This window comes from Aulonocara stuartgranti, assembly GCF_965226115.1.
Source record: "Aulonocara stuartgranti genome assembly, chromosome: 9".
NCBI classification, from domain to species: Eukaryota; Metazoa; Chordata; class Actinopteri; order Cichliformes; family Cichlidae; genus Aulonocara; species Aulonocara stuartgranti.
In genome coordinates, this window is record NC_138960.1 from 18,401,814 (window position 1) to 18,425,674 (window position 23,861).

The following is a 23,861-nucleotide window of genomic DNA, read 5'->3' on the forward strand; positions in this document are numbered from 1 at the left end:
GAAACTAATATGAATAAAAGTCAATAATTTATACAGCATAAGAAAAAACATCAAAGACAAAAATCATCATGAAGTTAATAAACTACTGTGACTCAATCAGGCTTGTCACAAATGGCAGGCACATCTATGAGTACAGACACAGGCCACTTATTGTTATGAAGCAGCCTGAGCCCGAGGCTCAGAGAAGACAGACATGGTGATGATTCAGGAAGACCTGACAACAAATCAATGATTACATTAAGTCCTCAAAAGTTCACAATTCAGTTTCAAACTGTTCAAGTCAAAAACATGAGGCTCTTCCAGTGTATGACAGAGGTTGCACAACCACAGGAAAGTGAATACCATTAATGGTACACGGCCATAAAGTGTACAGATAAGCTGACGCTGTCACTTAAAGGGAAGAGAGCTGTGACAAACCAACAATTCCAACCATGGCATAATCATGATCCAAATATGTATTTTCCTAACACAGTTAATCTGCTGGAGATGCTAATCATACCACATCTTTGAAATGTATTCAACTTAACTCAATAGGAGCCATAATACTGCAAATTAGAGCAACATTAACCAAGGTCTACGTCATGTCTGCTGTCTCAACTTGAATAAACATTGCAGCAAACCGCAATAAAAAGCAGCGATAAGACGTACGGAGAGAAGACTACATGATGCAGACAGAGACTCAGTCAGTCAGTCAGCTGATAAGCACTTCAGTCCAGATAAGCTGCTACAACCCCTTTCCTTTAAATACACAGATGCAGTACAGTCAGCTTGCATTATATCATCACAGGCGAGACTGTGTCATAATGAGTGATATGCAATATCTGCAAAGCGGCAAACCCTAAAAACAAATTAGGAGACCGGTACAGCGAACAAGTAGTTGCAGAAATGAATCTTATCAGCGAATATGGTGATGAAGAAAGTAGGGCGAGACCACACCGCGGATATTGTTACTGAAAGCTCTCTTTATAATAGTGCAGAGCACAAGTAAATGGTTCAACCAGAGACTTCAAACTTGTCAGGTCATTGTGGCACACCTGAAGGAAAGAATACCTTTTTCAAATTCTTACAAATTCATCTCCAGAAACGTAACTGTCGCTGTTATTTAACTTGAAAAGTGCCCTGACTACAAAAGACAAATAGCTAAAAAGAACAACAGCGAAAAGATCTAAAAGACACAATTTCCTTGCAAACTTTCAGTGGTGCCATTTAACGTGAAACATGTGCTCATTGTAGGGTACAGATTCCTGCTGTGAAACCTCTCTTTCCTCAAACCGCAAAGACATCTCCCATGACACTGCAAACCTCATTTCTGCAAGCAAGCCAGATGCCCATTTGCTTTAATCACTTGTTTATATACCTCTAACTCTGTTTCTGGGAAGATGGTGGCAGCCAGCGAGTTTTAACACATACAATTACAATTTATTTATTTCACTTTCATACATCAAGACTGATTTGGCTTTAAGCAGGAGAACATGCACCTATCCACATCTAGACAACATGTTTGGTGTCTTTTTGTTTCTGGTCAATATAGTAAATACAAGTGTACGTCGTTTCTGTGGGTACAATAAAGTTCTCATAAAACATCTCTACAGATATGACTTTCATATGGTTTTATTTGTGTTCCGTGTGGAAAATAACAGCATAAACTCATTAACCTTCCAGATCTGTTCCAATATATTTACCAAAATCGTTAGAATATAGGCACACTACATAAAAGCAAATGGTGACTCCAATTCAGTCAGAACCACTGTAGTGAAAAAGCCTGTTACTGTATTTCAGTCTGCAGTAATTCATATTATGCTTCAATCACAACTGAAGTACAAATAAGCCTCTACCGCCTTGTGACTAGGAAAAATCGGTGGTTGCCTGGTAACTGCATCGAATTTTTCTGCTGTCACACACCGATGGCAAGCGATTGGGTCACCACTAATGACTGCAAAGCAATTGGACAGGTTGCCTGATGGGAGGCAACCTGTCTCCAAATAATTGCAGCACAGCTTGGACCGACTGCAATCACTCATAGACAGACTGTCACAGGCTTACTAATAGCTAATTTATTGATGCAGACAGATTGCCAACATAGCAATCAATTTACAGCAAAATACATTTCTGTTTAATGTAAATTTCTCTGCATGCACACAATTTTGGATTTTCACCAATTTCTCACAGCTAATCACTAATTATCACAAATAGATTGCACGTTAATGCCAACTTGACCCCAAATTGACTGACAGCTGACTGACTCCACCTTATTGCCGTTTAATTGCCATTGTTGATGCACCAAAGTTGCTTGGAAGACAACAGCTGACTTCCAAGCAACTAGCTCAAAGTCAACAAGATGCCATGTTCATTGCACATGCTGTGGTCTCCAAACATTAGGCAGTATTGCTCTTTTCTGGGGGGTCCCTACCTTCCTGTGGTAGGTAGCACTGTTGTTATCAAGTAACAGGACTGCAAACTGAGCTCAACTTTTTGACTTGTCAGCAATAAAGCTAGTATTTTAAACGAGGCTCATTTCTTCCTCTGAATCTTGGAAATATGTTGTAGTTCTGATTTTCAAAATAAATGCTTGGACTTCAAAGTACAGAATTCACAAACACAAAGTGGATCTAACAAGTAAATACACTGGAGTCTGGGACAAGTCTGCTGTTGCTTGGAGTAATTTAAAGTGAGAGGAAATGGGATAAATAAACAAACTACCCTCCAACTTTCATAGCAAGATAGAATGAATTTACACACTGCCATCAGTTTCTGTAGATTTAAACAGAGGGGATCCAACTAACCTAGATCTTGTCCAAAGTTATTACATGTGGATTTTTTATGTTTTGGCACTCATCCATGAGGGACTCTGGGAAAATCAATGCAAGAAGAAAGAGTCCAGCATGCAGGCTCCAGATGCTTCACATCAAGTAAATAACACGTAAATAGTAAATTAATGAGCTTCAAAGTTACTTGTTGGTTGATTTTGTTATCTTTGGGTAAAAACCACGCTAAACCTCTTTCCATCCTCTATTCTCAGCTAAACTAACTCCATGCTGTTGCTTAATATACAGCAGACTGCCATGAGAGTATAAGCAATATCACACTGCCGTCTCATAACATGATAAAAAAAACAACCCCAGATTGTTCTGATTTAAGGCACATTACTGCTATAGCACCAAGATCTCCATCTAATCTTGATCGAAATGCTGTGAACGAGACCATGAGATGTGAGGGCTGCCTCTGTGAAGTGCTGCTGGAAGAGGATGTGATTAATCCCTGCAGGTTCTAGGACACCAGACAGACACAAGAGCTGCTCTCATTGGATGGTAATGAGTCATCAATGAAGACACAACTGAGGATGCAAGGTCGAGTTCAAGCTTGTCAGCCTCTAGAGTTGTACGAGATTTGGAAAGACAGAAGATGCTTCAAACATTACTCAATAATGTCATTCTATAAACACCTCAACGTGTAAATGCAGCTCTCAGCTTCAGTTCATGAGGAAAAACACAGAAAAAAAAGAATCATCAGAAACATGAGCAGACGTGACATATCGCATGTTTTTCTAGTAGTGTATGTTACATTCTGTTCCCTGCAAAAGAAATACATGAAATAAAATAAACTTTTGGCAGGCAGATAATGTACAGCAGTTGTTCCACTTATTGTTTGGAAGCTTACAATGAAATGTAATTGAAGCAGATTGCTGCAGGAATGCTCTCATTTCTCCGCTATGTCATAGTCCATTAGGACGATACGCTTAGGTTTCTTTCTCTGTGCAACACTGGTGGAAATATGAGATGTTTCAGGGAGTGTGTGTGCGTTTATTGACTTGGAAAGCAGCTCTGTGAGTGCGTACGTGTGCATAGTGTGCACCCTGTGTACTTTTTCTGTGCTGCCCTTTCGGATGCCGAAGGATTGTCTGAATATGTCATGCTTACTGGCAGTACCGTGTCACGTTGTCCCAAGTTCAAAATGCTGAACACAAACATTGCTTAACAGCAGCAAAACTTTTTAAAAATTTAAATTTCTACACTGAACAGTGTCCTTTAAAAGGCAGTTTACCACCAAAACACAGGTTAACTGGATTCATTCTTATTCACACTGAGCAAACCTTGCAGGGAATTCCCCCACCTGATTATGCAATAGTATAGCCATGATGACATTTAGACACAATGTATTTCATTGTAGCAGCAAAAGTGGGGCAACAACGGACAAGCTTAAAGTTGATTTTTAATGCATTTTTCTGATGAAATGCTACAGAAACAGGAAGTTCAGACTAATTTTTTATTATAATTATTTGGCTTCCATGGTTTTTGGTTATGGTGATTTTTATTTCCTTTAAACAGGAAGATACTGAAGGCGTGTCTGCATTTTTGTCCTCAGGCAACCAACAGTGGAGAATATCACTCTCACCACCTTAAACTGTGGATTTTGAGATGGGAGTGTCATGTGGAAGGAAAATATGTTTCTCACTTTTCATTTGATATCACTTTAAACTTGGGTTTCTAACTGCTAAATATGGAAATTACATGTGAATTAATTATGAATTAATTACTCTTTTTTTAACATTTAATAAATTACAAACATAACCAAAACATGCATGAGAAGGTATCACTGGGTATTATAGATTTTTAAAAAGATTTTATAAAAACCCAAGGAACCCCTGAAATATAGCTATGAGCAAACCAGAGTGTGAACTCAACAGCCCATTACTGCATGATCATTTCACCTACAGAGAATTAAATATGTCATATGTCTTCATCTATTGATCTATAAGAGTGTGTTAAACTACTGATTGTATTTTTACTGTGAAGTTCTGCCTGTCCTGCAAGATTAATGCCCATTGTCATGCATGGCTAACAGTAGCATTCAACTTTTCGATACAAAGCCTTTTATCTAGACTCAGTATTTACACATATATTATTTCAACACTGAAGCATGTCAGTATTTATTTTATGTAAAACCTCTTTTTATTTAAAAATGAACTTGATCATTTATGACAATTAATTTTAGTCACTTAAGTCAAAAGAAGACAGTTCTTCGCATCCCCAGTTATTTATATTTGGTGGCATGGCTCTAGTCTTTCACCTTTCCATCTTTCCTTGATGCATTCATATGTTGAAAACCTAAGACGGGAGAGTAGCAGCAAGGTCCTCGTATAAAAAGGAGCAGGCATCAATGACCACAGACATTATTTAAGTTAGACACAGCATAAATTGAAGAGGTGGGCAGCAAAGCGGCTTGCAGATGAACAGCAGCGGTAAAGCAGCTTATATAGCTTATATAGCTCACCCTATGTAAAATCAGCCAAATCATTAGCTGATGTGAACTCACACTAAGATCATTTGATCTGTCTATACTAATACTATGCTAAACTCTATGCGTAGTGCCAACAGGTGCCAACAACCATCCTCAAATTAACTGCAGTCTGAATTTTCTGCTTCCAAGTTCTGAATGGGGAAATACAGTTTTACCTAATAAGTAGACATGAAAGCCCTGATGATTTGATGGCAGCTTTCTGATAGTTGAAGCTTAAAATGAATTCCAGCAGTACTTTAACAAAACAGACTGTTCTTGTGTCAAATTTGTTGCTATAGAAAGAACATATAAAGATAAGGAGGTCTTACCTATGAAGGGGATTGAATCCAGAGAGTCATCCAAGTTGTTGGATCCGGACTTTTGCCGTGTGTCTCCCAGCCTTCTCAGATGCATCTCCCTGTAGCTGTCACTAGACGTCCAGCACATCGCTGCATCTGCAGAGCCTGCTTTCACTAAGTGTGGTGACTTATGAGTCACTCCTCTCTGGTTGTCGTTAACAGCTATTACATAGGACGGAGGGCGAACATGAGCAGTTCCAGAGTTTTTGTCCCTTCTGAGGACCACAACGGTAGCATCAGGTCCTTCAACACCTTCTGCAAGACTGCCGTTAGTCCATACAAGAGAATTAGCGGAACTAGAGGTTTCTTTGACCTTTGGCTTTTGGGTGACAGCTCCATTACTGGTAGAAGCACTGCCAGCACTTTGTAGTTGTCTCTGCGTGGGCAGTTTAGACGAAGGACCAGAGCAAGAGGAGGATCTGGCTGCTAGCCCCGCCTCTGACCTGCTCTCTATTTTCAGACTGTCAGCCCTGGACCTGAGCTGCAGGTGCAGAGGGGAGGAGTAGCCCATATGGTTGCCCATGATGTTAGCTCTTTGGTCTTTTAGAGGGTCCATGGGTTTAGTGGAAGGTATAGCAGGTGAGGCGTCTGAAATGGCATTTTTGACAGGCAGACGTGACGGCCTCATTATGATGCCATCTGTCCTCGATGGTAGTGCAGAATCTGTTGTACCTTTAGTAAACACAGGAGCTGCTAGAGGCGAGTTGGAAAATCCCTGTCCTTCTTCCTCTTGTCCAGTGAGACTCCTGTTTAGATGAGGTAAAGCCCTCAACTCAGATCCCTGCCTGCTAGCCCTGGCTTCCTCTCCCTGACCCAGCTGAAGCCTGTCCTCCACTCCCAACCTGTCTCCAGAGAGACGCCCACCTAGCTCTCCGGGATGCTGACCCAGGTAATCACAAGACCGAGCACGAGGTTTGGTGACTCCTGTTGGGGTTGAGAAAGGCAGAGCATCCTGTGAAGCGCTACGAGGCCAGTTCCTAGTTGTTATCGTCCTCTCTGCCCCGCCTCCTAGCCTCTCCTGGGAGGCGCTGCGTAAAGGAGCTGTCACTGCAGCACCTTGACTACCTGTATCCACCCCACGGTCACTGGATGCACTCCTGCGTCTAACCTGGGATTCCAGTGCCCCTCTCTGACTGGCAACGGGAGGAGATGTTGTTCGTTGCTGGGTGTAGACAGAACTAGAACTGGAAGCTGCACGCAAGGTGTCCAAGCGTTCCTGGATGGTGCGGCAGCCATAACTGTGCAGTCTTTTGGCATCAATATAGTCCTTATAGGTGGTGTAGTTTTTCCAGTCAATGTTCTGGTGAGGGGAGGTGGAGGGAGCTGTGGGAGAGGGTGAGTAGTGGTTGGCGCTGGGTGAGATGGCAGTGGAGAACGTGTCCTGCGAGGCCCGTCCAGGTGGAGATAAGGTGTCAGGATAGATTCCAGGTCTAGAAGTTGAGGAAGGGGGGTAGACTGGCATTTCTGTGGTGCGTGAGGAGGGGTACTGTAACTGAGCGCTCCCAGGGACTGAGGGAATAAGGGGTCTTGGTCGGGCCGAGCCAGAATCTGTTGTAGGACCATACCGGTTTTCCTCAGTCCTGTGGCTGGGTCCAGCCCGGGCCACCCGAGACCCCCTCTCGATCTGATCAGGGGGCACTGTCCTCACATTGTCATTACAGACACACACCACTGTCTGAGACTTTGACGTCTGCTGGGGAGGAGAAGGAGGAACAGGAATTTCCACCCGATAGCTCTTCTCTGTGGCGCCCCCTCGCCTCCCTGGTCCTTGAACTGGCCCTCTGGGAGTCTCAGTGACAGTGACAGGCTCTGATGACTGAGCCATGCCTGCAGCCTTGACTTCTATCCGTGGGTAACATATGGGAGGGGGCTCAGGGATATTCTGGGCATTTCCGCTGTATGCCTCATTTCCTTTGAGGTATGCATCCTGGGAATACGCCTGCAAGAGATTATAAGAAATTATATCACTTTGGTTGCAGAGAGGTTTAAGAGCTAAACCAATCCCATCACATCCACAGAGATCAACCTAACCAGAGAACAGATATTTTAAACTCTCTTAAAGGACAAGCATGGAGTGGGAAGTGCTGTAGAGTTGACACAACAACACTTGACACAAATATAACTGGTGCAGACGCATTTCCAAAAATATCCAAGAATACAAAGAGTGGGATATCCATTTTTGCCCTGTCATCTCATTTCTCAAGCAGTATTGCTAAAGATGCATTTACAACCACATCTCATATTACACCTCCACTGCCATTTCAGCCACAATAGCATGTTCCTATAGAAATACTACATCTGCAGTACAAAAACATTGTAGCTCAAGTTACAAAACTGGAGAAGAGCTCGTAATCCACAAGTGTCATTTATTGACAGGAGTCTTTGTATGAGCTGACAAGATTATCAGAAAGTCAAACACTGCTGCATACCCACAGCAAACTGGACGTGACAGATGGGACAACTGGATTGATCCCGTCTATACCACTAAATGAATAGCACGCCATTTCTTCAAATCAAACACAGCTCTGCTCAAAGTTTCTCAATTCTTTTTCTAGGAGACGGCAAACAAATGTTGCAGCCTAAACTCCTCTGTAAAAAAAGAAACAAGTGGGAAAAGGAGGCTGCCGGAGAGGGCAATAAGTAGAGAAAGAAAGCTGGAAAATCCAGAATAAACCCTCAGAGTCTGAGTGAGGATTAATCTGGCAGGGGCTTACCCACCTTTGGTACCGAAGAGTGTGCCCTGAGGCATGAGGAGAGGGTGAACGGGGGTCTCCTCTGTCTGCCGTTGGCAGCTAACGTTACTTCTGTCAGCATGGCTTCACAATTCTACAGTCACTGAAGCCACCGAGGTACTTTCCGTGATAAAAAGTTAAAGAAAAACACTTTGTTTTGCCACAGATGGCGTCAGGAAAAAACTCCTGGCTGCATACTGAACAGACTGTATTTCCACATCCTTTCAGCACAGACGTTCTTGAGAAAATGAAAGGGAGAGAGTTGTGGCGTTGGACTTTAATCGATTGCACTCTACCTGAGGTGTCAGATTACAGCTGCATTAACAGTAACAGCACTACCTCAGCTGCCGGGTGCCTCCCTCTGAAACTACGTTCAATCCAAGAGAAGTCAATTTCCTCACCGTGGAAAGCACAGAGGGAAATTTAGAAGGTCTGTTGACAGATGATTTCAGGGCATTTGTTTATCCTTTAAACACATCTTTCCCGTCTTTCCCTTAACCTACTTATCAGGGTAAGAGAAAAACACCCTGCTCTACCTGTCCTACCACTGCAAACACAATCTCAAGACAAGGGGAGATCTTTCATAAGAGGTGAAGGAAAGTGGAAGATGAGAAGATTAGTATGATTTCCCTTCTTACCAGAGCAGTGATATCCCTGGAAAACTGCAGTCCACAGGTTAGATAAATGGAAGCAGAGAGAGAAAAAAGGAAATAAAGAGAGTAAACAGGTAAGAATAAAGAGATAAAGAGGTACCAACGATAGACTTCGGCAAAAGCTAAAAATACATCTCGCTGTAGGAAGGCTGAACAGAGGCATCACGGTCAGTCAAAGTGGAAAAATAAGAATTGAAAAGAGCGCAGCTGCCCATTTGGTGTTCGTCTTAGACCTGAATACCTTCCTGAGCCTCGTTGTTTGTCCCCATTATTTCGTCCCCTCACCTTCCTCCGCCTCCACCACACAGCACAGTCGCTGTCAGAACACACTGGCAAATATATTCTGCTGGCTTTTTCTCCTTCTACATACTCTGCATTTCTTCCCTTTGCTCTGTCACTCTCACCTGCTCACTGTGGTAACGCCCCTCCCTTGCCCTTCCTCGCCGGCTCCTGGAGCATTTCGTCGCCCTTGTGTGTTACACTCTCTCCACACTTGCCTCTTTCCTCGTCTTCCCTCTGATCTGTCAGATGCTGCACTGTCAGATTTTTTTTTTTTTTGCTCTTTTGGGTGAGCACCCTTACTTGCCTGATCTGCACCAGCTTCCGCCTTGTAAACAGAGCACTGAGGGGAGTCAGCTGACTGCAGCTGCACTCCCTCCGGTTAGGACTCAGTATCTCCCAAAACATATTTACTGGTACTTGTGTTGCCGCTTCAAGCTCCTTTTATCTTATGGAAACAATATTAGATCGAGTCTTCTCAATCTTGTCAATATGAGCTCCACATGAATACCAGAAATTTCATATATTTCCGTTTTATGGGATAGAATCTAATGCACAAGATCAAATATTAAATATGGAATGAGAACTATGAGCTTGTTTATTCACATTTCACTTTTATGTGGGGGCTCATTCTAGATTTTAAATAGGTCAGATTGTTGTGAACTGTACATTAAAATGGTGAAATTAACTCTGATTGTTGTTTTCCTCCATGAGGAGAAACAGCTAATTGCTTCCTTTGAATCCCTTGTGAGCTCTGATTCATTCCAAAAGGCCAAAAGCAACTTTCTGTGGCTTTTTGGTGAGCTGAGGCCAAACTAACAAGCTATGTGAGGAATTTAGCAACACGGTGGGATCTGACTCAGCTCTCTGCTTCAACGGTGATTTTCCCAAGCAGAGGTGAGAAACGTGTGGCGACTGGTTTGACACGGCTTTGCAATGTTATCGTCTGGGGTGCTCTGGACCCTGACTGATGCCGTATGCTGGTTGTTTGCGTCACTGAGCTCCTCAGGCTGATCGGTATAAACTCGCGGAGCTGCGGCATGAAACCTGGCTAGGCGGCGTTCCTATTTGCTGGTTTTACTCCTGGCTTTTTGAAAACTAGCCCACCCACATGGGACAATCAATACAAGCTTTAAGTATAAGAACAACCCTTAAGAAACACTGCATAGAGTGGGTGGTTAAACATTGACTCAACACTGGAATGATTACTAGAGTTCCTCCACAGTGGATTAATCATGTGACTACAAACTGCAGCCTGTAAATCCCTGCTAGTCTTGACTAGCTAGCCATAATCAGACGTTAACGACACATTTTTCTCATTATAAGATGTTTTCTCCTGATGCTCAAATTGATGTAAATATTTGTTTTATTTAAAAACGTAAATAAAATAATAAATTATGGTGTAATTGTCATTAATACTGTACTGTGGCGCCATATGACATCTGAGGTCATCATACTTGGTAAACCCTAACACAACCCTAACCCTTTCATTTGGAGAAAGGTAAAACAGACTCTTTTAGATAAAAATGTGAATAGTTTTTGACGTGTGCCAGTCAGAATGATTATTTTAGTTGTTTATTGATTGCAAAGACTAGCAGAATATTTTAATGAAAACAAAACTTGTGTATTCTGTTTGCCTGGGTTATGCATGATTTGCATATATGCTGAATCCATGTAGAGGCCACCAAGTAACCTATGCAAGTGGCCAGTGCTGTTGCCAGCATTGTGCCACCAACACACTAGTTGGTTCTGGAGTTTCTCTATTTGAATGGATCCATTGTATTCCAGTCAAGGTGAAAAATGAAGATAAACCGATGATGGTACTGAACAGGCCAATCACAGTCTTTACAGGCTGCACTGATGCAGCGCAGTTAGTTTCTAAGAGTCACGGCGTCGGGTTTCAGAAGGGTTTGTGGTCACAGCGTACCTCCGGCATAGATTTAACTCAGAAGCTTAGATCCCACTTTAGAGTCACAGACCTCAGAGGGTTAGGCAAAACAGCATAATTTGCAGCCAGTAACACAAATGGTAAATGGTAAATGGCCTGTATTTATATAGCGCTTTACTAGTCCCTAAGGACCCCAAAGCGCTTTACATATCCAGTCATCCACCCATTCACGCACACATTCACACACTGGTGATGGCAAGCTACATTGTAGCCACAGCCACCCTGGGGCGCACTGACAGAGGCGAGGCTGCCGGACACTGGCGCCACCGGGCCCTCTGACCATCACCAGTAGGCAATGGGTGAAGTGTCTTGCCCAAGGACACAACAACCGAGACTGTCCAAGCCGGGGCTCGAACCGGCAACCTTCCGATTACAAGGCGAACTCCCAACTCTTGAGCCACGATCGCCCGTTGTCTGCTTTGGAGTCTGGACACCAAACTGACAATTTAAAGCAACTGTTTGGCTACATGGCAAGCATCTGTGGAGCTGCTGCAAGAAAAATCTGACAAGTAAAGTTTTCTCTGGCTCCAGCTGCACAGTGGAGAGCCACAGAAAATGAATCTAAAAGCAAACTTCAAGAATGATCTTGTCTGTAGCCAGCATTTTGAAAGGGATGATGAATGTGACTATTGTTGGATAAAAAAATTCCTTACTGAGTCATATTTGTTCATTGAGCCGGGAAACCAGGTGCAACCAAGGTAATGCTTTTGTATATTGCTACACAGGTTAGCTGACTATACGTTACTGTATATACCCGACTGTTTGACACAATCACAAGCAAAACAGTGACAGCGAACAAAGTAAAATACTGTAAAGTATCTCATTGAGTCTGGTTTGTTTGACACATCCAGAGCATTTTTCTTCAGCAGAACAAAGGTGATTATTTAATGTGATTTCAAAAGATTAACAGGTTAAGTTTTAGTATGCCTGCACACATACTGCACGATGGATGGAATGAAGAGACAGACATTTTAATGTCAACATAAGTGAAAATTAATTATAGCCATTCATAACCTAATCCTAGAGTCTTAAAAGCTGCTCTCCAGTTTTACAACTGGGGATTATCTCTTTAGATGTTTGTGCACTTGTGGTATTTACAGATAAACAAATGCTTACCAGCTGCAAAATGTCCTCATCCTTTGGCATCACACAGAGTTCCAGCAAGGCATCACTGATGGATGATAAACATAAGAGAGAGAGAAAGACAGAGAGAGAAACAGTTATAACATAGACCTCAAGGACGTGTGAACATTTCTCGTAAGAAATGGCCAGGTGACATATTAAAGGAAAAAAAAACTTGACTCTTAACCACTGCAGTGACAGGGTTGGGTGTCTTTGTTATGCCATTGGGGGCATTTCAATGGCAAACTTTGGATTGTAATGTGATTGGTATCTTCTAGAATGAGAACCTGGGCCAGGCCACACCAGCAGGACATACATTAAAGGGCTGAATGACTAAAGTTTCAAAGCAAATGTTAAATGAGATCTCAACCCAACTGAACATCTCTGGGAGATGTTGGACTCATCAGATTAAGGTCTCGCCATGTCTGCATTAGAGATGGACCGATCCGATATTACGTATCGGTATCGGTCCGATACTGACCTAAATTACTGGATCGGATATCGGAGAAAAATAAAAAATTTAATCCGATCCATTAAATATCACGAAAGCACCTCACAAAACTTGCAACACGCCGTAACTCACCTCAGAACGTTAGCAGTCGGAGCAGTATGCATCAGGTGATAGAGCGGCTGTGGCATGCGGGACCTGTCGGTGGTCTGGATAGCATTTGGAGCTTCGCTAGCAACCCGGCATTTCATCTCCGACAAAGTTATCCCCGAGAGAAGTAAAGCAAGTGTGTAAGTCCATCTCTGAATGTTTGTAAAGCATTCCTGCGTTAAGCTTACCAAACGATATATGGAGCGACTGCTTCTTCTGGCTGCTACTTCAATCATGAAACTGCTTAACGATCAGCTGATCGGCTTTTCTGTCGCCAGTCCGTCTCTCTGGTTTGTTTTTGGCCCACTTTGCACCAGAAAGAGGAAACCATCGGCTGAACAACAGCAGCACGTTTAAGCTTGATAAGCTGTTGTTAGAATTTATTTATTATTACTTTCTACTCGAGGATCTTTTTCTACGTAGCTGACGGCTGGTAACTGTGCAGGGGCGGATCTAGCAAAGTTTAACCAGGGGGGCCGATAGGGCATGAACAGGGAAAAGGGGGCACAAAGACATACTTTTCTTTCTTATTCTCATTTAAAATGTCTAGCTTTTAATAAATAATTATCCGAATCTTACACCCAAAGTTTTAATTTGATGTAAAATGAATAGAAGTCCATTACTGTATATAGTAACTATTAAGTCTAATATATATACCCTAGTAAGCTATAGTACTTTTTCCTTTGGGAAGGTACCATCTGTGCAGTCTGCAATTTTGTTGAAGAAAGATGTTGAATCTATTTAATATTTCTTGAAAAATAATTGATTTCTGTGCATTTTTTTTCACACTGCATCAAATTAAGGTTGATTACGTTGATTAAGCATCATGAGGTGGAGTGTGAGGGGTGGTTCCCTATTTTTTATTTATTTATTTTTGTTGTTGCTGGGAGTTGGAACCCTATTAGTTAGGTTGCTTAATATTTATGCTAAGTACTCTTTAAAATACCAGAATAGGGAGGATGGTGTAGGTTTAAGTTTATTAGATTGATCAGTATTGCTGAACTATGAAATATTTTTTTTTTGCATATAGGTATAACAGAATAGCTTTAGTGTAGTTGTTGTTTTAAACTTGAGTATGAACTTATACAAAATGCAGCAAGATATTTAAAAAACAGTTTTGTTGATTAAAAAACACTATATCGGATTCATATCGGTATCGGCAGATATCCAAATTTATGATATCGGTATCGGACATAAAAAAGTGGTATCGTGCCATCTCTAGTCTGCATGTGCTGATGCGTGGATGACTCAGGTCTGCTGTAGCTGTGCACTGTCACCAGAAGGAAGAGTCAAAAATATGAGGGCTACTCTTATTTGTGTTGTTATTTCTGAAGCAGGGATGTTAAACTCATTTCACTTTATGAGCCAAATACACCCCACTTTGATCTTAAGTTTATGTTAATTCAAATAAAATGTCTGGATTGGAGTCTTTTCTGGGCCACGGGCCTTATGTTTCACATTCCCGTTCTTCTTTTTTCTGGTTCACCTCCCGAGCTTGTTTGTACAACATTGTCCTTTTTTGTTTTTTCAAAGCACCACACTGAAAGTCCCTTTGACTAACAGAAAGTGTGCGTAAACGTCAAAGCATCTGCCGGGAAGCACTCATGGGCTTAGCTGGAAAGTGTCTCAAAGTGTGTGAGGCTGTTAAGCTGGGCACTGGGATTGGTCTATTAAGAATGACGTGAAACCGAATGTTAAAAACAACATGTGCTGCTATTTAGATTGTTTTTTCCACATTTCTTCCTCTCCCTGGTGAAGCCTGCTATCATTCTCTTTCCTGTTCCATTTCAAACATTCACCATTCTTGGGAGGACTGCATGCAAGTGTTTCTCCAAAGCATCTGCATATTACAGTCTTTCTCTCTCTAAGTGCAACCAAAAAGTCATGCAAGCAAACACAAATGCAGGGCCTCATATTCTGCATGAGGCAGCACTCTCCAAAATCATAACGGTGTTGCCACAGAGTAACAGAAACTGGCATTTTCCCAACTGTAGTTTGTTTACTTTGGTCTGAATCAGCTGATAAATTTGTAAAACTCTAGATGTTTCCCATTTTTTGGTTTCTTTTAATAACACTAACAATAAAAACTACGTGAGAATGTTGAGTCCGCTTATTGGCCACATGTGTCGGAGACGGGAGAAACAAAAATCAATCAATATGGAAGCGTACCTTGTTGCTTGTCTAAGCGAGCTCTTTAAATTTATGGCCAGTTGCCAAGGTTATCATACTCAGCATACTCGGGGCGATTACCTGGAGGACTACGTAACCCTGCGCTGACGGATGCTCCACGCCAGTCCGTTAATCACCTCTCTGTGGTAACTAGACTCCCGCGAAAGCGTTGCGCTAATGTTTTATTGGAACTGCGTTAAACCTGCCTTCTTGTGTTTAAGATTTCGATCCGGCGTCCAGTGTCTGCCACCTGCCTGTCCTCCTGCTCGATTGGATCACCCGGTGCTTCATCTGGCCTCGTCACTAACTCCACGAATTCCCTTTTCACGGACCTTCCCACTTCCCTCCCGAGCCCCACGGTCCCACTCCGAGTGTAAGCCCGCTACTCTAACCTTGTCTTGTTGTGCTCCCCAGCTTCCCGGCTCACTAGTAATCTTCTCCCCTTTCTGTTGCAGCCTCCCACGGTCCCGATTCCGGCTTCCCCGTGTCATTTGTTTCCCCGGGTTTTTTAGTTCCTTATTTGCTCCTCTGGTTTTCCCGGGCCGCCTTTTGTTATTTACAGTAAAGTGTCCTTTCCTGCTAACACTTGAGTCTGCTTCTGGATCCTTTTGTGCACACGCACCTCGGTGCATGACGACAGGAAACATTTCACTTAGACTAGGTGGGCCAGACTGGGGTCAGATCACGTTTTCATCATAAATGGAGATCATGAAAAAGACTGTTTTTTGGTCCACAACACAGTGCCCCAATCAAAGTGCACCAAAGAGGATAAAAGAGTCAGACTTTGATTTATGCTAGTATTCTTTTGTCACGTCTCTGTACATCTTTTCACAGCTAAATGTAACACGTGGATGTGAAAGCATGTGGGCTTTCTCTGAGAAGGAAACTCTCTGCTAAAAAGGAACATGTTTCCCAACATCTCTAACTCCTTTCCCATCAATAAGCCACAAACATTTATGAAAGGATTAGATCTTGTGAGTCATTCAGGCTTTTTGTTTTCCCTCAAAATGAATCATTAACTGAAACGTGCAATCTTACCTGTTCTGGATCAAGGCTATGACTTGAGAGTATGTCTTCCCAATGATGCTCTCTCCATTCACCTTCACTATCCGATCCCCTGGGCAGAAAAGAAAAAGAATAGATGAAAGAGCAGCACGTGTTTGTGCTCTGAAAAATGATCTGAAATCACAGTCAACGTGATTATTGACTGAAGAAACCACGATGGAGTGACTCCTTCCAGCACAAACACACATTTGTGTTCAGATCAAAGGAGAATCGTAATACCAGCGCATGTTTATGTATGTAAAAACCCCATGTTAGGACCTATCTCCAAGTTTTCTGAAGATGGCCATCATACAGGAAGAGAGGGGAGGTGAGTTTAGGAGTGAAACTAAATAATTGTGGGAAAATACCACTTACTTGTCCCAGGAGGAGAGCGAACAGATAAAGGCAGGCAGCTTTAGACGGCTTGTCTGGACCGCTTTACATTTCCTGTAAAACAACGTGCTAACCTGGCAGTAATTCTGGCAGCAGTAAGCCATCACCTAAATTCCAGGGAAACTGTAAAGAGCAGGAGCTGATCCATGCTTTCACCAAAAAGGGGATATTTTTATGTTCGCTGATTAAAATTAGAACTGATTCCTGATTTGATAAGACAAGAAAAAAAGTGGGAGATGTACAAAGACAAATTTAAGGAGAGGTCAGAATAACAGCGTGCATATTACACTTTGCTCAACCCCCCACGAAGGAGCCATCTGTTATTTTGTAACCTCATATCTGTTTTGCCTGGCAGTTTACAAGGAAGTGAGTTACCTACAGTACAGACGTGAAGAAATCTTGGCATAGAAAAGCACTTTGAGGTCAGATATGAGACAGGCAGAGTTAATCAGATCTGCCGGTTATTACACTGTGTGTGTGTTAATGTGACTGTGTGTGTGTGTGTGTGTTTTTGTGTGTACCTGTACAGAGTCCAGCTCCGTGGGCGGGACCTCCCTCCTTCACTTGCTTGACGAAAATCGTGTCCATTGGCTCCAGACGATTCCTCTGTCTCCCTGGCAACCAGAGAGTGAGAGAGAGAGTGAGCACACATGCAGAATGGCGATTGGTCACACAGTTAGGAAAAGCAGCAGCAGTGGAGTCATAACTAGGCCAAATTGCATTGGGAGAATTTAACAGCTTCAATATTCTGCTGATGATGCTGATTATTGCATATTTCCCCTTTGAAGCCCTGAAATGATGTAAATGCACACAGTTTGTAGCAAAAACACGAAGTCCAAGGAAAGTATAGAAAAAGGAGAGTCTATAAATTTTAGACTGTTGATAGATGATGACTTGCAGAGTTTTTTTTTCCTGTCTCAAAGAGTTCTTTTTTGAAGGTGATTGTGTACATGAGTATGACTGCTACACATACACTTTATGGATAAATATACTGGGCCACCTGTACTGGGAGCTGCTAAGCTTGGGAAACTGATACTACAAAGGTTCTGGCGAACCGTTTTTGTGCTGATGTCAATGCCAGAGGAGGTTTGGAGCGCTACAGTTCAATTTATTTAGCAGCTTTTACACACTTTTAACACTCTGCGATTCCCGCTCTGCAACTTTATGCGGTCTGCCACTTCATGGCTGAGTTGCTGTGGTTCCTAAACACTTCCCCTTTGCAATAATACCACTTACAGTTGATGAATGAAAAGCTAGCGCAGAATACATTTCAAGAACTGACTTGTTGCAATGGTGGCATCCTGTTACAGCACCACGCTCAAATTCAATGAGCTCTTTGGAGAAACCCATTCTTTCATGAATGTTTGTAAAGGCAGACTACATGACTGGGTGCTCGCTGCTATGGGACTGAAAATTCAAAAGTTTAAGATGTATACCCCAATATGTTCATATTGAGTATAGTTAGGGCAAAGGATAGTCTGTGCATTCTCCTGTTATTTGTGAGAATACCTACTTAGTAAAGATAACTTTACTCAGGAAAAACAGCTTACAAAAATAGAAAAAGAATCCAATGAATAAAGTTGGAAGGTTCAGTAGTGATAAAAATCACTTCCATCAGAACTAAATATTTGGAAAAATTTTCAGCCATTTTCATTTTTCCTCTTGTCCAAAGGAAACACCTGGGTTTTCAGTCAGTTTAAAGCAGCAGAGATTTATTTTGCTCTTTCTTTACTTTAAAAGTCGAAATGCAACAAAATAAGTGCTGTTAATATATAATCAAGTTGCCTGCTGTCACCAGATGTTGTATTTTGGGTGTTTTTCACTATCTTACTAAACATGCTGCAGCTAACAGTTAGTCAGCTGTTTGGTGAATGAGAAAAACCTTTCATTGTCATATGCACTGTCACAGAGGGTTTCAATTGTCCTTAAAGTCCAAGGTCAGATCTTTTGTTGTTTTTCTTATCAGTAATTCAAAAAACAAAAGGAAATGCATTGAATTAAATTAAAACAATGAAAAACATATTACAAGCTAGGATTAAATAGCTAAAATGTTTGATATCTGCTCAGAAAATAGCCAAACAGGTTAATTTTATTACATTAGCTAACACTGAATGACGCCTTATTTTCAGTTCTGATCAGTGTTGCATTTTCAAACTTAACACACCGACTTCTTTAGCAGAGCTACACAGAAAAATATATTATTTCACATCTCAAAATGTCATCATCATAACATCCAAACACTGTGCATCAGTTCACATCCTTTCACTGGCTAAGGACAGCGAGGGGAGGTCACAGGATGCTGACATGGCTGCACGCGAACAAGCCACAAAGGAGGTCACTTTCATATGGCAGAGGGAAAGCTACCACAGCATGCCATGTGACGTACAGTGAGGCAGGCTAGTGGAGAAAACGTAGCTGATTAAGGATCAATACTATCATATTTCAAACATATTCAGACAGCATCTATCTAAAGGTATAGCCAGCAGTTATCCTTGTGTGTAATGAAGATAATAACTGTCTTTAACTGAGCCCATTAAGCCACAATCTCAGTTAACATCGGCTGCCTTTGAGAGCCCACGGGCTTTGCGGAAGTGCAACATCAGAGCATCCCCACTGTTCTTCCCTCAGGGAACGCTGACGACCGTGCCCTGCTTTGAGTTCACACATGCATTTACTAGCCAGAGGTTACTCTGACAGTCGGTGTGTTTTAGAGCTCTGAACAGCTGGACCGGAGCAGATGTTGCTAAAGAAAAACTTCAAAGATGAGGAAACATTCACTGAGTTTACACATGTTGGTCTGGGATCCAACTTGTAACACTGTGTCCCTTTTTTCCTAAAATCATGACTACATCCAGACTGCATGCATTTAATGTCGAATTCCTGCTGGGAGGAACCACAGAAATGTTTCCAGAAGAGCCCGTTGTAATGCAAGTGTGTCACCTTAGTCGTCCTCTTTCCCTGCAAGCCAGCATGTTCAATGTTTATAACACTGCCTCCCTCCTGTGGCTGAATGTGTTACTGCAGGAAATTAACATCCATTATACTGGAGGTTTATAATATTTACTAAAAGGAACAGCATCTGCTGATAAATGTTGTCCCTTGTATGTTCTGGTTTATTTAATCCTCACAATGACAATACCATTATCTCAACCATGTTAGTTCAGGAAGCTATAATGTCACAGATTTCATATGCAAGCTTTAGGTATACAAAAGTCAGTTTATTACTCTGATGTCAACATTAAATGCACTTCAGAGTTTGACTGAGTGCAGCTGCACGGTTGTTTCTGATCCAGCAGAAGGCAGCAGAGGCTGTAAAATGACTCATCACCCAGGTATAGCGTAAAACTGTTAAGAGCAGCTTTTCACTCTTCATGCTGATATGATGTCATTGAATTACCCGGTGACTAAACAGTTACCAAAACCTTTGCATGCTGACATTGTGGCTCTTCAGCACTCCAAAACAAGCGATGAAAGCTGCACTGATGCATTAGGGCGTGATGTTACAGGCACATTTAAGGACGTGACTGACCCATGCCGTAGCTACAGATGTCAACAAATACTCTCCCCTCCCTCCCCCCTCTCAGTGTGTGTACTAAGCAGGTTCCCCCTCTGCTATTAGCCAACCTCAGCAGGCTCCAGCTCTGCAGCAGAAATTGGATTGTGGAAGTTTCCATGCGCTGCAGCTGGATGAACGGGATTAAATATGGAAAGCTTTGGATAGATTTAATGCTCCCAACTGTCTTAAAGCAGAAACTATTATGTGGATTAATGAAATACATCAGTCCGCCTCAAAATGATTTCAGCTCATCTGAAACACAGATGGACAGCTGAATAACCGCAGTGATTTTTGGCGGGAAAATCTTTCACAAATAACACTTATGAACCAGCTTGCGTCACCCTTTTACGTCACAGTAAAAAGGCATATGACTAAAGCAAACTGTGGCAAAGAAAGCATGTGCAACCTGTAAGGTGCCAGCAAAGGTATATACACTATAATGTCAAAGGTACTGAGCCACCTACACTCTACCACCTACCCATGATCTGTTCTACTATGGACACCCATGCCAAGAAGCTCCTGGCGTTCAGTTTTGTGCTGCCGGTAATGTCAGAGGAGTTACTGAGTCAGCAGAGCATTGGCAGTTTTTACACACTAGGCCTTTGCACTTGGTGACCTCGCTCTTTAACTTTACCTGGCCTGGCACTTCATAGCTGAGTTGCTGTGGTTTCTTAATACTTCCAGATTGCAATAATACCACTAACAGCTGATTGTGAAATATCTAAGAGGGAAAAACACTCACTAACATACTTGATGCAACATTACCCACTGGTTCACAAAGGTTTGTAAAGGCAGACTGCTTTCATTTTATGCACCAAATGGACTGAAAACATTTAATATGTGTGGCCCAGTACATATAGAGTATATAAACCACAGACTGTATATAAAAGATGGGATTAGAAGCCATATCATCACCTATTAATTTCTATAATCCTAGATATAATCCTACATAGGTGGTTGGATTAAACTATAATTGAGTGAGATATCAAATCAGTCTGAATCCTAAAGCAGCCACGCTTTAAGATACTATATAACTGAAATGGTTGACCTGCTAAAAAGAAAAATACTACTTATAGACAAAAGATCTATAACAGGCAATAAACATGTTTATTTTATCTTTAAAAATGAGAATTTTACAGTTGAGCCAGCCTCAAGCAGCCATTAGACGAAATGCCTTTAAAAATGACTTCAGGTATTCTGTTTATTCATGTAAAGGCAAGGGAAAACATCGAATGGGATGAGCTCATTTGCTTGAAAAAAGGTCCTTAAATGACTAATCCATTACTAACATATTATTATTTTGACTTGTTTAGAGAAGCAATTCTTTCAGATGTACTTTTGGTTCCACAAATGTAAAACTGAAACGCAATGTTGACACATCTTAATCCATTCAAACCCGAGACAGCTTCTTATCAAGGCCTTTTGGCACTGTTCAAATAGTCTCCAAATACCAAATACCATGCATTTTTGTTCATTTCCTCCATAACTGAAACAAAGTCAGAGAGAAGAGGAAAGCAGACATACGTGCATAGACATGCGTTCAGTCTGTTTTTTCTGTTGTTTTCAGTTTGAATCAGTTTTATCAGGTAATTCACTTGACTTTTTGAACCTAGATTTAAATGCTTAATGGATGCTGCAAATTAGCTCCAGCTAGATGCTTTGTATTCATTACGTCTGTATTACGGCTTGCACATATGCAGCAAAGGAAGAAATACAGATAAATATCTGTATTTCTTCCTTTGTATTTATGTTCCAATCTAGAATTTTACAGTCAAAGGCTTCAGCACTACTTCCTGACTTCAACAAGCTTGTGTCTGGCTCAGGTCCCTGGCTGCACAGCTGGGCCTGGTTGCGTGGGCCAGCTCCCCGCCCCCCCCGTTGTTTTGGGTTAGATAATGTTATTCTACAGAGGGCTGGGCCCGCTGCCCACTCCCTGGATTAACCCTGGCGTAATGCCTCTCTGTCCATCTCGCTGTTCTCTACCACTTGTGTCACTCGTGCATTTGTAAGCATTTCAAATACTAATAAGAAGGTCTGTGCTGGAGTTTAGATGGTTATCTATGACAGGTCCGCTCCATTGGGGAAATATCAAAATGGGAGGTGCCTGACCCTGACACAAGGCAGTCCCCCCATAGTGCAGGAAGGTCAAAGCACAAGTACACTGCACATAAATCCATAAACTCTAACTTCCTCGAAAAGCAGAGCTTGTTTTAAGGCCAAACATGCGCTCAAAGAAACTGAATTGCTTCAAGGCAGAAGATCATGAAAATAAATACTGTAATTCTGCCCTTCCTTCTTCAGTTTCCATAAAGAAACAACGTACACAGTTCACACAAGCCAGTCCAAAGACAACTCTACTGTGAAAGCCTAAACTCTGCTGAAACACCTGTGTACCCGAGCCCCGACCTCTCTGAAACACTGAACAAACCCACATCCTTACAAACTGCATCAACAATGATGCGGCGACTTGTAGCTGCCGACATCAGACGGGCCAGTCTTATTTCACTAAACACTGGTTTTTGTTAACAGCCACACAGCTTTCTGACAGTAACATAAACACACGCTGGAGCAGGGCATGTCAATACATCTTGAAACCCCTGTCATCACCATTCGAGTTAACTCAGGAGTGAGTCAGCTGTGTTTGTGGCACCTCTACACAGGCCAGAGTGTTGCTGTATTTTTGAGGCCAGTGGTGAAAACTGTTAAGGTTTCGAATGTTGACTGAAGTTGTGGCTTGTCAGGAGCAAACAAGCTGTGATTGGTCAGCTTCTAATTCCAGTTACACAGAGTTAGAGTTGTTGTCATCAATGATGATGTCTCAAGATCAATTTCTACTTCTGCCTTTAATCCATGTAAATGCAAGTGTCTGACGCTGTTGCAAGTATTTATACTTGTATCCATACGCCTGAACTTTTATGCAATTTTGCCAAGACACTAGTTGGCGAAGGGAGTTTCTCTCTGTAAATCTAAAACGGAAAGTTTTCACATAAATATTAATCAAAACCTAAAATGTAGACATCTCAAAAGGGACCTACTGTATTTACTATATAAAAGTAATAACATTCTCTTCTGTTCATTTCACTGGAAATCTAATTTGTAATAAAGAAACTGCACCTCTTCAACATATGAATAATGAAGACTGACCACATGCTATTGGTTGAGCAAGAAAAACAGCATTTATGCGCCCTGAAGTACCATGTTTTCATCAAACAGATTCTAAAATACCTCAAATACAAATTCCTGGTAAATTTGGCCACCACATACAATGCTACTATTATTCACAATCCAAGTAATGATATCATCAACACAATATGTAGTAAGAAATGTAACCTAATATGTATGTGTAACACCCAGCAGGGCTGGATTCCTGCAGTTCTGGGATCATTAGAATATAAGTTACTTCCAGGACTCCAGCATTCCTAACCTGGGACACACGCCGAGGTAGAAACACATGCCTAACAGTACTGTGTGCATATGTCCACTCATCACATCAGATTTACACACAAACATGTCTGGTGTTTTTTCTCACCAGGGCAGGAAGGTGGTGGAGTACTTTCCATCACTTTTTTTCTAAGAATCACACATACCACAATCCACTGAGGGGAAAGCGGATATGTATTGACATTACACTGACATGCACAGCAAAAAGAAAAAAAATCAGTATTTTGTTTTCTTTCTGTGAAACAAGCCAAACTATCCACCAGGGGAGTTCAAGTTCAAGTGAGGGAACA

The 23,861-nt window shown here is 41.8% G+C and overlaps 1 protein-coding gene across 4 annotated transcripts in view; it reads right to left on the bottom strand.

Annotated features, from left to right (window-relative positions):
- arhgap21a (Rho GTPase activating protein 21a) overlaps positions 1-23,861 on the bottom strand; it is a 106,847-nt gene that overhangs the window by 15,949 nt on the left and 67,037 nt on the right. For 3 of the 4 annotated variants that reach the window (XM_082545869.1, XM_082545868.1, XM_082545867.1), the window contains 4 exons: positions 17,096-17,188; positions 16,176-16,254; positions 12,365-12,419; positions 5,607-7,575 (listed from right to left, as the gene is read on the bottom strand). In XM_082545869.1, the coding sequence (XP_082401995.1) occupies positions 5,607-7,575; positions 12,365-12,419; positions 16,176-16,254; positions 17,096-17,188 (2,196 nt within the window). Of the gene's footprint in view, positions 1-5,606; positions 7,576-8,354; positions 8,611-12,364; positions 12,420-16,175; positions 16,255-17,095; positions 17,189-23,861 lie in introns of those variants that run through there. The other variant, XM_082545870.1, reaches the window with a different exon arrangement.